The sequence below is a fragment of the Eublepharis macularius genome, chromosome 2 (assembly GCF_028583425.1).
Source record: "Eublepharis macularius isolate TG4126 chromosome 2, MPM_Emac_v1.0, whole genome shotgun sequence".
Lineage (NCBI taxonomy): Eukaryota > Metazoa > Chordata > Lepidosauria > Squamata > Eublepharidae > Eublepharis > Eublepharis macularius.
Window position 1 is genome coordinate 128,975,017 of NC_072791.1, and position 14,280 is coordinate 128,989,296.

The 14,280-nt window shown below is 48.5% G+C and overlaps 1 protein-coding gene across 3 annotated transcripts in view; it reads right to left on the reverse strand.

The window, feature by feature from the left end:
* Positions 1–14,280, reverse strand: part of USH1C (USH1 protein network component harmonin) — a 123,557-nt gene that overhangs the window by 52,662 nt on the left and 56,615 nt on the right. For all 3 annotated transcript variants that reach the window (XM_054971502.1, XM_054971501.1, XM_054971500.1), the window contains exons 13-14: positions 10,580–10,645; positions 924–1,051 (exon numbers count right to left, since the gene is read on the reverse strand). In XM_054971502.1, the coding sequence (XP_054827477.1) occupies positions 924–1,051; positions 10,580–10,645 (194 nt within the window). The remainder of the gene's footprint in view (positions 1–923; positions 1,052–10,579; positions 10,646–14,280) is intronic.

A 14,280-nucleotide genomic window follows, 5' to 3' on the forward strand; every position in this document is an offset into this window, starting at 1 on the left:
TTGAACCTGATCCGGAACTCCATGGGAAGCCAGTGTAGCTGCTGCAGAACTGGAGTTACATGTGTCCTGAAAGGCACACCCATCAAGACACGGGCAGCAGCAGTATTCTGGACCCGCTGTAGTTTCCGGGTCAGACTCAAGGGAAGCCCTGTGTAGAGTGAGTTACAGTAATCCAATCTGGAGATGACCGTTGAATGGATCACTGTTTCCAGGTCACGGGTCTAGAGACAGGTAGCAAGCTGCCTGGCCTGCTGAAGATGGAAGCAGACTGGGCAACTGCCGCAACCTGGTCCTCCATTGATAAAGAGGAGTCCAGCATCATGCCAAGACATCTGACCAGCGAAACGGGCACAAGTGGTGCGCCATTGAAGGCCGGAAGCTGGATCCCCCCCTCCAACGTCCCATGACCTAAGTACAGGACATCCGTCTTTGTGGAATTTAACTTCAGTCTGCTCTGCTTCACCCAACCAGACATGGCATCCAAAGCTCTAATCAGGGCTTTAACCCTGACCTTTAAAAAAAATTTAGGGTGTTTTTGTGACCAGAGGGAGCAGAGTTCTGCCTTTATGGCAAGAATACAATTCTGCTTTGTGACGTAAGATTCTGTGGTTTTTATAAACTTGGTCTCTTAGACAGGAGATATAATTTTTTTTTGCGAATTATTTCTAGTTGGGGAAAAAAATTGAGCTGTACTTTTTTCTCAGGCCATTGTTACCTGCTCTCCTGCTAAAGGAGCCTCTGAATCAGTAGCATTTAATCAAGTTAATTGAACTAAAAAAAATGACTACATTAGTGACTTATTTCCACAGCAAAGGCACTGGAAGGCTTCTAACCATGCAAAAATATTGAGAGGCCTACAGGTTGGTTGGATGAAGTTCATTAAGCATATTTCTATTCATGCTAGGGTGAAAATAATGACTTACGTCGATGTTTGGGAGGAGGAGGAGGAGGATGTACTTCTGCAACTACAGTTTTGGGGGGTTTTGGTGGCTCTTTGTGGAGCCAGTCTTCTTCCCATTGCTTTTTAAATTTCTCTTCCTCTGCAGTTATCCTAGAAAGAAGCAAAAATATAATTTAGTTGGATTTGTTTAAAGTGGCTGAATCAATTTATTTTACGTTTGCCCAGATTAAGTAGTGACCTGGGCAGGAAGGTGTCTTTATTTATTAATATATTTATATTTCACTTTTCCTTGTAGCTCAAGGTAGCTTACAAATCACAACGTAAAACATAAAGAATAAAATGAAATCCCAAATAACTCCTCTTCCCCTAAAAGATACCTGCAGTTTACTCCCCATTAAAAGCCCTGGCAAATAAATTCACTTTTCAACACCTCCTAAAATATCTAGAGATGGTGCCATCTATTCAGGTAGCCCATTCTACAAAGTGAGAGCTACAGAAGATAGGCATGGGGCTTTAGCTGATGCCAGATGGGCTGCCCTAAGTGGGGAACTTGCAGGTGGCAACCTGAGGACCACAACAGTTGCACAGGGTCATATGGGAAGAGATGGCCTTATACATATGTGGGCCCTAGGCTATGAAAGCCTTTAAAAGTCATAGCCAGTACCTTGAATCGAATACAGAAATAAACTGGCAACAAAGTTGTTGTTTTAAGATAAGCAAGATAGGTTCTTATCAGCCAGTCCTTGACAATAATCAGAGTGCTGAATTCTGAATCAGGTGTGGTTTCTTGATTGTCTTCAAGAGCAGTCCAATGCAGAGTGCATTACAGTACACAAGCATGAGGCAGGGTGGCCAGCTTTGCTGAGTTAAGGAAAGGAGAGACTTGGCCAACCAAATGCAGCTGATAAAAGGCACTCTTGGCCAGCACACCAACCTGCTTTTCAAAGAGCAAGGATGGGGACCATGAGCACCCACAAGCTTCTAACTTACTCTTTCATTTACCTTTAAAAAGATCCAGATATTTCAAATCTATTACTAAAGAACGTAATTCAGCCAAAGTTAAGCATTTTAAAGTTGTTGATGTTGATGGAAGACATAACATACATGCTTAATTTATGGATCAATTAGACTGAAAAGCGTTCCACTTTGGCTGACTGTAGGGTGCTTTCCACATGAAAACTTACTTAAAAATTAAACCTTGGAATTCACAAGATTTTTTACACTTATTGTTATAACAGTATATTGATACAATAAAATGACAGCCCCACCATTGTGCAGGAGGAAATGACTGCTGTGGGAATAGGATCAGAGAAAATAGCTGCCACATGGGCAGGAAAATCAGAACTTTCCCATCCTGGATTTCCCAAAACAGCAAAGTAGGTTTGAGAAAGATTGGAGAAAATCTGGCAAAATCCTGGCAGGTACATGAATGCACCACGATGCTGTGGAGAAGCAGGAAAAAACTTGCTCTCCAAAGGCATTCAAGCTGGAGCTGATAACCCATGCAGAAACAGTCTGGGTTGCCATTGACCAAACCACAAAACAAAAGCCCAACATAGTTACAGTTATTTTTTTAGATCCAGAGGAGTTAGCCATGTTAGTCTGTTGTAGCAGAATAGTAAAGAGTCCAGTAGCACCTTTAAGACTAACCAACTCTACTGTAGCATAAGCTATCGAGAACCACAGTTCTCTTTGTCAGATGCATGGAGGGTATGAAGAAACTGGCCAGATATGTATAGGTGGTGAAGAGAGGGGGGAGTAGATGCAAATCAGTTTGCTTCTGATAATGAAATCAGTTACTTCTGATAATGAGATAACCATTCATAGTCTCTATTCAGTCCAAGTCTGACTGAGTCAAATTTACATATGAATTCCAATTCAGCAGCTTCCTGTTGGATTTTGTTTTTGAAAGGTTTCTGTTGAACTACAGTGACCTTTAAGTCCTTGACGGAATGTCCTGGTAGATGGAAGTGTTCTCCCACTGGTTTCTGGATGTTGCCGTTTTTAATGTCAGATTTGAGTCCATTTATTCTTTTGTGCAGAGGTTGGCTTGTTTGTCCAATGTACAGAGCAGATGTACATTGTTGGCACATGAGGGCATATGTCACATTGGAGGATGAGCAGCTGTAAGAGCCAGAGATAGCATAGTTGACGCCATTGGGTCCTGTAATCGTATTTCCTGGGTAGATATGAGGGCAGAGTTGGCATCTGGGTCTGTTGCAGGGTCTGTTACGTGTGTTGGTGACTCTGCTATTCATAGTTGTTAGTGAGAAGTTGTTTAAGGTTGAGGGGCTGTCTGTAGGCAAGGAGAGGTCTTCCACCCAGGGCTTGTGAGAGAGAGGCATCGTTTTCCAGGATGGGCTGTAGATTACTGATGATACGTTGGATGGGTTTGAGCTGGGAGCTATAGGTGACAACCAGTGGTGTTCTGTTGTTAGTTCCTTTACGTTTGTCCTGGAGCAGGCTGTTTCTGGGTACTAGTCTGGCCCTGTCGATTTGTTTCCTCACTTCATTTGGTGGATACTGTAGCCCCAAAAATGCTTGTTGTAAATCTCTTAAGTGGGAGTCCCGATCAAGAGCATTGGAGCAGGTTATTTTTTTGATTACTTCTGTATTAGTTGCTGGAAAAGGTACGCAAAAGGGAGCGAGATAAAAACTAAATAATAATATCTTTCATACACTATAATTTTTGAGTATTGTACTTGAACTACTCTGGTTCAGTACCTCTCATGCCAATTAGCAAGGGTAGCCTTTTGTATACGTGAGGGGGAAATAGTCCTGTTTCCTGCCTTTAAAAGGGGTATGAGAATGTGTTCTCAACCACTAGAGAAAGGAACACAGTGGTACTTCCATCCAAAATCTTCATAGGCAACCCCACACACAGCACGTGACATTAGTTTACCTAGTGGCCTTCCTGTCCAGTACGCATCCACTGAACTAGCTGAAGCTGGAATACTTGCTCGGGGCACAGCCAATCCTATGAGTTGAAAAGACAGACTGGGTGCAAAAGTCCCCCAAACTGTGGACCTAAAAGTGTAAATCTACCAAAGATAGGTCCCTTTCCTGCTACATAGTCAGCAGAGTCCCTTACTGCAATTATTTTCATTTTGTCTGGATGGAATTTAAATATACTCATCCATACCTAATCTATTAGAAGCTTGTGCACAAGTTCATAATTGATATTACTGGAAGAAATGGATCATATGATAACCCAGCATTCTGTAGCTCTGAATGAGCAGCAGCTTCGTATGTTATTTTACAGGAATCCCGTGGGGAAGAAAACTGGCCCCTGTGAAGGGTAGGAGCACACCTGCCACCGGGCGCAATGATGTCACTCCTTGAAGTAACATCATTGCTCTGCGCTAAGAGTACACATGCGCACAAGTGCCTGGCCCTCCCCTCCTGCCAAAGGGTAAGGGGACCTGGCAGTCCTAGATCAGTAGGACTAAGGGAAACCTTTAGAAAATGGTTTGTCCTGTTTGTAGTGCGAAAAAACAGGTTTTACTTACCATAACTGTTGTTCATCTAGGTCTTCCGTGCAGGCACACATGGGACTGCGCACGCACAGGCCTGCTGATACTGGAGATTTTTATAGCTCTAAACCGCTAGGGGGCGCTCCAGCCTCGAAACGCACATGCGCGGCCGTCTTCCCGCCGAAACGGCCCCTAGGAGGCGGAGCGCCCCTCACATACCCTCAGTTCCTCTTTCGCCGCCCCCTGCAAGGTAAGTACCAAGAGAGTTAGCAGGGAAGGAGGGAGGGCATGTGTGCCTGCATGGAAGACCAAGATGAACAACAGTTATGGTAAGTAAAACCTGTTTTTCACCTACGGTCTTCCTGTGCAGTCCCACATGGGAAGATTACAAAGCTTAATACCTGGGTGGAGGTGACACCAAAGCATCACAAAAATATGGAATGGAGAACCGCTGTGCCCACTGCTGTCTCCTTTCTATCCAGGATGTCCAGCGCATAATGTTTCACAAAGGTATCCGCCAAGGCCCACGTTGCCGCTCTACAGATGTCGTAAAGAGGAACACCTCTGAGAAGAGCCGCAGACGACGCCTGGGACCCGGTGGAATGGGCACGCACTTCCAAAGGGCAAGGTAAGTTAGCAGCAGAATAACAAGTCAAAATAGTCTGGACCACCCACCTCGAGATGGTCTGGGACGTAGCCCGTCTCCCTTTATTCTGTCCCACAAAACAAATAAATTAGAATCAAGCCTAAAAGATTTAACCCTATCTAAATAAAACAGAATGGCCCTGCGGACGTCCAGGGAATGAAGAGCTTTCTCTGCCTCTGAGGTCTGAACCGGAAAGAAAACTGGCAGTATCAGCTCCTGGGACAGATGAAAACGAGACACCACCTTAGGTAAGAACTCTACTTTGGTACGAAGAACAACCTTCTCAGGGTGTAGCTTCAAATAAGGCGGTTCGCAAGATAATGCCGCCAACTCTCCCACTCTTCTAGCCGAGGTGGCCGCAACTAAAAAGGCTACCTTCATGGATAAAAAATGCAACGAGCAAGAGGCCAAAGGCTCGAATGGTTTGGACATCAGGCGAGCCAAAACTAAAGGCAACGACCATTGTGGAATCAGAGCCCGAATAGGGGGAAACAAATTATTCAATCCTCGTAAAAACAACTGTGCAGAATAGTGGGAAAACACAGACTTCTTGTCAATAGGAGGATGAAAGGCAGAGATAGCTCCCAAATAAACCTTAACTGAACTATTAGACAGACCCTTCTGTTTAACCTCCCACAAAAATTCTAAAATGTCAGAGAGGGGGGCCAAAAAAGGGTCCAAGGGCCGCTGTCGACACCAGGCCGAAAATTTGTCCCACTTCAAAGCATAGGACTGTCTCGTAGACAGGCGTCTAGCGTTAAGCAAGACGTGCGTTACTGCCGATGAAAAGGCACTCCCAGTCTGATCAGCCACGCCGTCAGTTTGAGTTTCCCGATGTCGTGGTGAAACACTTCGTCACAGACAGAAGGTCTGGAACCATTGGGAGACTGATCGACTGATTCTGCAGACTCAGGAGGGAGTGAAACCAGGGTTGCCTTGGCCAAAACGGAGCCATCAGGATGACTGACGCCTTGTCCCTCTGGATCTTGCTGTGGACCCTGGCTAGAAGTGGAAATGGGGGAAATGCATAACACAGGGGACCCGACCAACTTAGTTGAAATGCGTCCCCACGTGATCCTAGGCCCCACGTGATCCTACGCCTCCCCTGGAGCAAAAACATGGAACCTTGCGATTCTCCACTGTTGCAAAGAGGTCCAGCTCTGGATCCCCCCACCTGGAAAAGATCGGGGCAAGATACTTGTCCTGAAGGGACCACTAGTAGTTGTCCCCTTGGATCCTGCTCAAATGATCCGCCATAGAATTCTCTACCCCTGGGATGTGAACAGCATGTAACCATACAGCATGATCTATAGCCCACTTCCAAAGCCTCATTGCTTCGGTGCATAGTGCCACAGACGCCGTGCCCCCTTGCTTGTTGACATAGAACATCACCGTCGTGTTGTCTGTCAGGACCTGGACGGACTTGTTCTGGACAGCACCTGAAAAGGAGATCAGAGCATAAAAGATTGCTCTCAATTCAAGAACATTAATGTGCTCCACACGTTCTGACTCAGACCATAACCCATGAGCATAAGCTCCCTCACAGTGAGCTCCCCAGCCAAATAGTGATGCATCTGATGTGACAGATAAATGGGTTTGGTGATGCCCAAACTCCACCCCTTCAAATAGGTTAGAATCCTCTAACCACCAGTCCAAAGAGGACACCACCCGTCTAGGGACTGACAATCTTCTATTCTGGGAATCACGGCTCGGGGAAAAAGCTGAATTAAACCATAGTTGGAGAGGTCGCATAAACAGCCTGGCCAAAGGGACCACTGCAGTCGTAGAAGCCATGCAACCCAACAGGGTCTGAACAAGCTTAGCATACTGAAAACAACACCTCTTAAGGGTAGAAATGAGCCTCTTGATCTTCGAGGTGCGCTCTGCAGGCAAGAAACCTGCATTACGCACACCGTCCAATATCGCCCCTATGAACTGAATGGAGCGAACAGGGTTCAGTCTAGACTTCTTTTGATTAACAAAGAAACCCAAACGTAGACATAAGTCCAGAGTGAGAGACACCTGATTAGACATATCAGCCTCAGACTGTCCCACCAGGAGCCAATCATCTAGGTATGGAAAAATGCAACAGCCCTGAAGGCGCAAGTGGGCCACTACCACCGCCATGCATTTAGTGAATACCCTAGGGGCAGTGGATAAACCAAAGGGCAAGACCCTGTATTGGAAAACACGTTGGTCATAGGTAAAACGCAAAAAATTTTTATGGTCAGGGAAAATAGAAATATGAAAATAGGCGTCCTTTAAATCCAGGACTGCAAACCAAGAAAACGGGGGCAGTAAGGTCAAAACCATTTGCAATGTGACCATCTTAAATTTCCGGATTCGTATATATTTGTTTAGACCCCGGAGGTCTAGGATAGGCCTAAGCCCCCCATCCTTCTTTTCCACCAGGAACAGGTTGGAGTAGAAGCCCAACCCAGCCGACTCAGCAGGAATCTCCTCTATTGCTCCTTTCTGTAATAGAGCTGAGAGTTCTCCCAAGATTTCTGACCGCGGTACATCCGAAGAAAAGACAGGGAGGCGCAAGTAGGGTAAATCAACAAATTCAACTTTATAACCAAACTGAATTATGGAAAGAACCCAAACATCAGAACAAATTGAACACCAGGAACTCCAAAAAGCGCTAAGCCTGTCCCCAAAAAAGGGATCAGGTCCCTGTGATTGTCAGAACTGTTTGTGATTGGCTCTGGTCTTTAGCCTGATGTTGCTGGGAGCCAGGCTTAGGACGTTGGCCCTGTCTCCGTCTAGGAAAGGCAGACTGCGGGCTCTGGTAGGGTCTGTGTGGCTGGTACGCATACCCCTGATAGGGCTGATAACGATGTTGTCTGCCATGCTGGAAGGAGCAGTAATACGGACGAGAGGATTGTTGCGGGGCCTGATGTAGCACCCCATACGAACGAGCCGTCAGGCGATCGGTTCTCTTCTTTGACAGATATTCATCAGTCTTTTCTGAAAACAGCGTGCTGCCTTCAAAAGGCAAATCCTCCACTTTGTTCCTTGTCTCTGCAGGGAGGGCAGTTGTACGAAGCCAAGCATACCTGCGCAGGACCACGGACGAGAGAAGGGATCTGGCAGCCGTGTCCGCCATACTCCTGCCAGCATTAATCTGATGCCTGGAAAGACGGACGGCCTCCTCTTGTATGACCCTAAGCAGAGTACGCTGCTCCTCAGGAATCTTAGGAAGGAAGGAAGCCACCTTCTTCCACAAAAACAATTGGTAGGCCACCATCATGGCTGCATAATTAGCAACCTTGATGCCAAACGTGGCAGAGGTATACAGCTTCCTACCCATGTTGTCAATCTTTCTGCTGTCTTTGTCAGCCGGAGCCGAAGAGGAACCCTGGCGAGAGCGAGCCTGCATTTCCTCAGTCACAAGTGATGACGGGGGTGGATGCACTGCAAGGAAGGAATGCACATCATCCTTGGTTTTGTAAAGGTTTTCCACCTTCCTGTTAGTAGCCGTAGCTGACGCAGGTCTCGACTGAATGTCAGCAAACCCGTCAATAAGGGGAAAAGCAATTGAGGGAGTAGACCCCGAATAAATATGCTGTAGAATCTTGTCAGTAAAATTGGACTCAGTTGACGTGACCTCCAAGTCCAGAGCCTTGGCCATTCTTTGAAGAAGCTCATTGTAGGCTCAAAAATCATTGGTTGGGGAAGCCTCCTCCGAGGGCCCAATTTCTCTCTCAGGAGAGTCCGACAACGGGGATTCGCTGTACCGAGCTCGGCTCCGAGGAGACACCACCTCCGACGGGCGGGGTGTTCGATCATGACCAGCGTAGGAACCAGCTCTGGGAGACGGTGACAGGGAGACTCTCCGATAGCGTTGGTCCGAGCAGTATGAGTCCTCTCTACCATAATAGTGGATACCGGGGTCGTCCCGACTCTGACTACCTCTAGAACGGCTCCGATAAGAACAGGGGGAACTCCGGCCATAGGAGCAGGCCTGCCAACTCCTCACGGAATGAATCGAGCCCAATTCGTAGGACATCGATCGAGGCCGACCCGATGGTGTAGGGGGCCTTTTGACTGGAGCCACATCCACCTCCTGGATCGCCCTCGGCGGAGGAGTCTTGGATGGAGGGTGGTCAGTTGAACCGTCGCATCCCTCCGATGGGGCCGGAGCAGGACCGGTCGGAACTGAGGAAGAAGTAAGTAGGGTCTCCAACACTGCCTTGTCATGCTTGCTGGAGTGTTTACGCTTCTTCTTTTTCTTTTCAGAATGGGTTCCAGCAGTCGGCTTCGAAGTCGGATCCGAAGCCTTCAGATCCGATATCTCTCGGGGTGCCGGCGGGGTCGTCCTCGGAACCGAGGGAGTCCTGTCATCACGGACCTCACGGTTAGGTGGAGTACGGGCCGTCGACAAAGCTGAAGGAGGTTGACTCCGAGCGGGTCTCGGAACCGAGGCTGTCGGATCCGATGAACTCCAAGCCGGGGCCGAACGACTCGGGGACGGCTTGGAACGTGGAGTTTTGGCACCTGAGGTCTCTGAGGGAGGACAGGAAGGTGCAGCCAGTGCAGAAGAGGACTTCGGCGGGGGATCTTCTACCGACAGTGCACGCTGCTAAAGGAAGGCATGCAAGCGATCCGCTCGCTCGGCCCTAGCCTTGGAGGTAAACGCGCGGCAATGTTTACACGCCTGAATATTGTGCATTTCTCCAAGGCAGTAGAGACAAATAGAATGACTATCCGACCTTGTCATTTTGCGGTTACAGGTCTCACAATGCTTGAACAAGGCCGTTTCAGACATCGCTACGAAGGAAGAGCAATAACCTCAACGATTGGCGGCGAAAGAGAAACTGAGGGTATGTGAGGGGCGCTCCGCCTCCTAGGGGCCGTTTCGGCAGGAAGATGGCCGCGCATGCGCGTTTTGAGGCTGGAGCGCCCCCTAGTGGTTTAGAACTATAAAAATCTCCGGTATCGGCAGGCCTGCGCGTGCGCAGTCCCATGTGGGACTGCACAGGAAGACCGTAGATGAATGGCTGCTTTGTATTGACTTTAATTGGATCTCAATTATTAGAAATTCCTAATTTTCGAAACTTCAAATTTTAAGGGTCACAGTTCTGAATCTGAATTCCACATTTCAATTTTGGTGTTGGTACCTATGCAATATTATGTACATTTCTTTGAAACAAAGCCCCCAAGAATTTAACAGTACTTACTACTAAGTAAACATGCAAAGGATCCTGGTATCAGTAACTCTGAAATGGCAGCATGGTTGGGACATAAAGTTCTAAAATATCAAATGGTACAGCCCTTCTCTTGACCTACAATTTAAGCTTTTGATCCAGGATACAAGACTCTTTCCCTACCACCCTCTTTTCCTACCAGACTGCCTGTGCAATCCTAAGAACGCTTTCCTGGCAGAACTTTAAATATGGTACAAAGACCTGTTTTTTCATAAATATTTTGAGAAGAAATACATTTGAATGAAGCTGATTGTTTTGTATTTCCCAAAGCCTCACATCCTCTTAAAAAAGCAATTAAAATGCACCACATTTATTATAGAAAAAAGAATATATGAAAAGATGACTTAACTGTTCAATTTCTTTACGGTATCTCTCTTCTTCCTCAGCAGCCTTCTGTGCAATCTCTAGTTTCCGTCTACAAAAAAGGGATCAGATAAGTTTCTTAACAATACATAACTATACCAATAATTTTGACTATTAAAAGAAAATTCACTAAAAAGTTGTATACCAAGTACACTCAAACTTGTGATTCACCAGTCAAGCTGTAACCAAAATTCATGCAAGTCAGCTAAGTAGGAATTTCCTTAACATCATACTTATGCTGCTTGCCTAAAAGTGCAAAAAAAAAAAAGGGAGGGGGTATATTTCAAGCACTGGGAAGGACACACTTTGTGCCTGGTAGGTTACATTAACAGCCCAATTCTGAGGGTGGGGGGAGTGGAAAGTGCATAGGGAGCAGACTAAGGGTTACAGTGTCATAACCCAGAGTTACACTGGCATACCCCCCCTCCCACAACAGTGCCTGCATCAGCAGCAGGTGCAAGTGCAGCACAAGCCACTGTGCTGGTGCCCAGGAGGACAGCCTGGGAGGCAGGGAACAAAGTAGATTCCCTAAGCCATTCCAGGCTTGGAAGTGCCCCCATCAGCGATGGAAATTTACGCAGTGAAAAATGGTGGTATATCCCACTGGTGCCCATTGTATGGGGAAAACTTGCTTGCCCTCCCACGCCCAGCCCTGCCCAAGCAGCTTGGCAGAGCACAGACCATGGAGGGGACCAATCCGCTCACACCTCCGCAGCAGCTAAGCCCCCTCCCCAGCAGCCAATCAGTCCCTTGCACACCCTACACAACCTCCAGCCAGGGCAGTCATGGTACCAGGTAAGTAGGGATGTGGCCAGAGGCCCTGCTTGAGAGCACCCTTCCGTGGGGACAGAGCACAAGGCAGGAGATGGTGCACACAGTGGTGGGGCAAGAATGCACTGGGGGGACTTGGCCAAATCTGAGAATTCTGTTCACTCCCTCAGGGGAAGAGAGCTGAGTCCAGAATGTCTGACAAAAACTACCACCCAAGTTCCCTTGCAGGTTGTCCGACTCCTGAGTCCTGGCTCGGGAAGGGGCAAAGGTGCACTGACAAGTGAGAAGGAGCTGGGAGGTGGCTGCCCCTGCTTGCTTGTTCACACCAGCTGCTCCCCTCCCCTTACCCATGCCCCGCACTCACCAGCCTTTGTGAGAAAGGCTTGCTGGTAGGGGACATGGCCCCTGCCTGTGTTGCCTAGGGAACCATGCTTGACTCAGCTGCTCCAGGGGGGCCTTCCAGCAGCTGATCTGGAGGCTCCGTTCAGATTCCCTCAGTCACCCCCCTGGCAGAGGAGAGAGTGCGGCTGTGGGTCAGGGTGACTGGGTGCTTGCTCTTGTAACTTCCCTGTGATGGCAGACATACAATTCTGTGACTGTCTCCCTCACAGGATCAGAGCTCCAAACAGCCATGCAGCAGTGGAACATCTCAATGCAAACAAGGAGTACTTTCTTGCCTGAAGGGCATCCAGCACCTGCTTGCCAGCATGGCCTGTGATGATGGAGGCACTGCTACCACCATCCCCAGTAAAGGACAGACTCCCAGGACATGGCAGACTCAGCTGTGGCTTGCACAGGGCCCTGCCCCTCACTACATATGTGTCTGTTTCCCTTCCAGGCAGTGGCAAACCATCAAGGAGGCTGAGGAGCATGGTTGTACCAGCCCCTAGAGCTCCATCCCAGTCACCATGATTCCAGTGCATGGAGCTGTCCCCTGGGCAGCCCATGACTCGACCACGCTCCAGAAAAGGCAGTACAAGGGATGGCTCTCCCAGCTCCGATTTCTGCACCACCACACACAACTCCCTACCCAGACAGGGGCAGTGGGGCACTCTCTTCCCTTTGGGCTATCCAATAGAGTCTGTGTCAAACAATTCCCTCCCTGTCTGTTTGCTTGTCTATGCATGCCAGTAGTTCGCCCTCCACTTCCCCATTGGACTGCCCTTACACTCATTCTGGCAAACGGTCTCTGGTCCTGGGCCAGTATGGATGGGGTGGATCCAAGAGGCTGTCTTTGTGTGGCTTGGCTGCCAAGAGGAGCAGGTGTCCATTGGCAACTTGGAGGCTTAAGCCCTGTTCAACTTCCCTCCCTCCCCTTCACTGCAGTCAGCAGGGTGGGACTTGGAGTGTTGCTTGTGTGTGTCTGGTCACTGGTGGGGGGGGTCACTATGAAAGACTCATTCTCTGTAAGTGTTGCTGGCATTTGATAAGCCAGCCAAAGGATGGCTGCATGCCGGAAGGGTGTGTGTGTGGAGTGACGTCTGGGATCTCTGGAGCTCCTACTCCATGAGACCAGTCAACTTTTCCTTTTGCTTTTCACAGAGGTAATGGACTTTGGGAATCTTGCACCGGAGATGGGATGCTGGCCCCCAAGTGGTTTCTCTAGCCCACAGGCTGTCATTCCACTCTATGGGCCATCATTCCGGCTCCAGAGCATGGTCTTGTGGTCCACCATGTGTTCTCCTCCTTGTAACATCTGTTTGATTCAGTGATGTGTTTCAAAGGAGTTGTCGCTGGTCGATGGGCAATTGTTGCTCCCATCACATCCAATGGGGCGTCCAGCCTCTCCTGTGGTTTGCAGTAGGCATTCCCATAATTCATCTCAGGACCACCCCTCTCCTGCCTCTAAGGAACTGCCCCTCTGGGACTTGGGGGGGCTGCTCTTGAGTGCCAATGACTCCAAGCACGACTCTTGCTGGGTCCTGCTGCCTTTCTGGTCTTACTGTTCAAGGAGGGGTGCAAGTTTCTCGGGGCAGTGGTGGCAAGCGAGCAGTGCTTCAGCTGCCAGCCTGGCTCTTGTTGGAAATGGGGGTTGGGCAAGTGGGGGGGAGGGTGCCCTGTCTGCACTGTTGGTATTCCCTCCTCCCAAAGCAGGCACCTCTGTTGGGGCATAGCAAGCATGATCGTGGGGATCTCCCTGCCCTGTTTACTTGCTCTCTGCGGGATAGCAGAATAGCCCTGGCGGTTGGTGAGGGGAGACGCGGCTCGGACGTGAACTGGTGTGGGTGCTGCAGACATGGGGGGGGTGTTGCCTATGGAAGCCTGCTCCCTATGTTGTGTTGCCTATGGAAGCCTGACAGGGGTGGTGGTGTTGCCAGGCAGCGGAGATTGCAGCCCGCCCATTGGCTGCGCCATTCCTTGCCACTCGCATGACTGTCAGGGAGGCAGCACAGCAATTGGCAGGTGCTGGCCGGGTTGTCATGGGAATGGTGATGCAGATGCTGTCAGTGACAGCTTCGCTGTGCCTTGCTGGACTTGGCCAGCAGTGTATCTCTCCCGCCAGAGTTATTAGAGAGCCAATGAGTGGCGCTGCTGCTACACCAGCGCACGGATGCAGGCGCAGGGCCAGACCGTGAAATGTACTTTTCTTTTATATCTAGCGATCTCAATTATCCCTTGCTGTTCAGAAAAGCAAACACTGTACTTAATTAACATCTTTATGGACTGGCAAAGAGGCATGGAACACACACACACACAAAGAGAAGAGAGAGAGATCTGGTTTCTAAGGAACCAGAGCATAAAAAAGGATTAAAGGTATTCATGTCTCTCTTTCCTTACCTTCTTTTCTCCTCTGAACTATCACTGACTTTTTATACTATACTATACCATACTACACTATACGATACTATTCCAAATCTAGTTTTCAATGTGTCATTTACTAAGAAATTGAACATATTACCTAAAGCCCATAAAAGT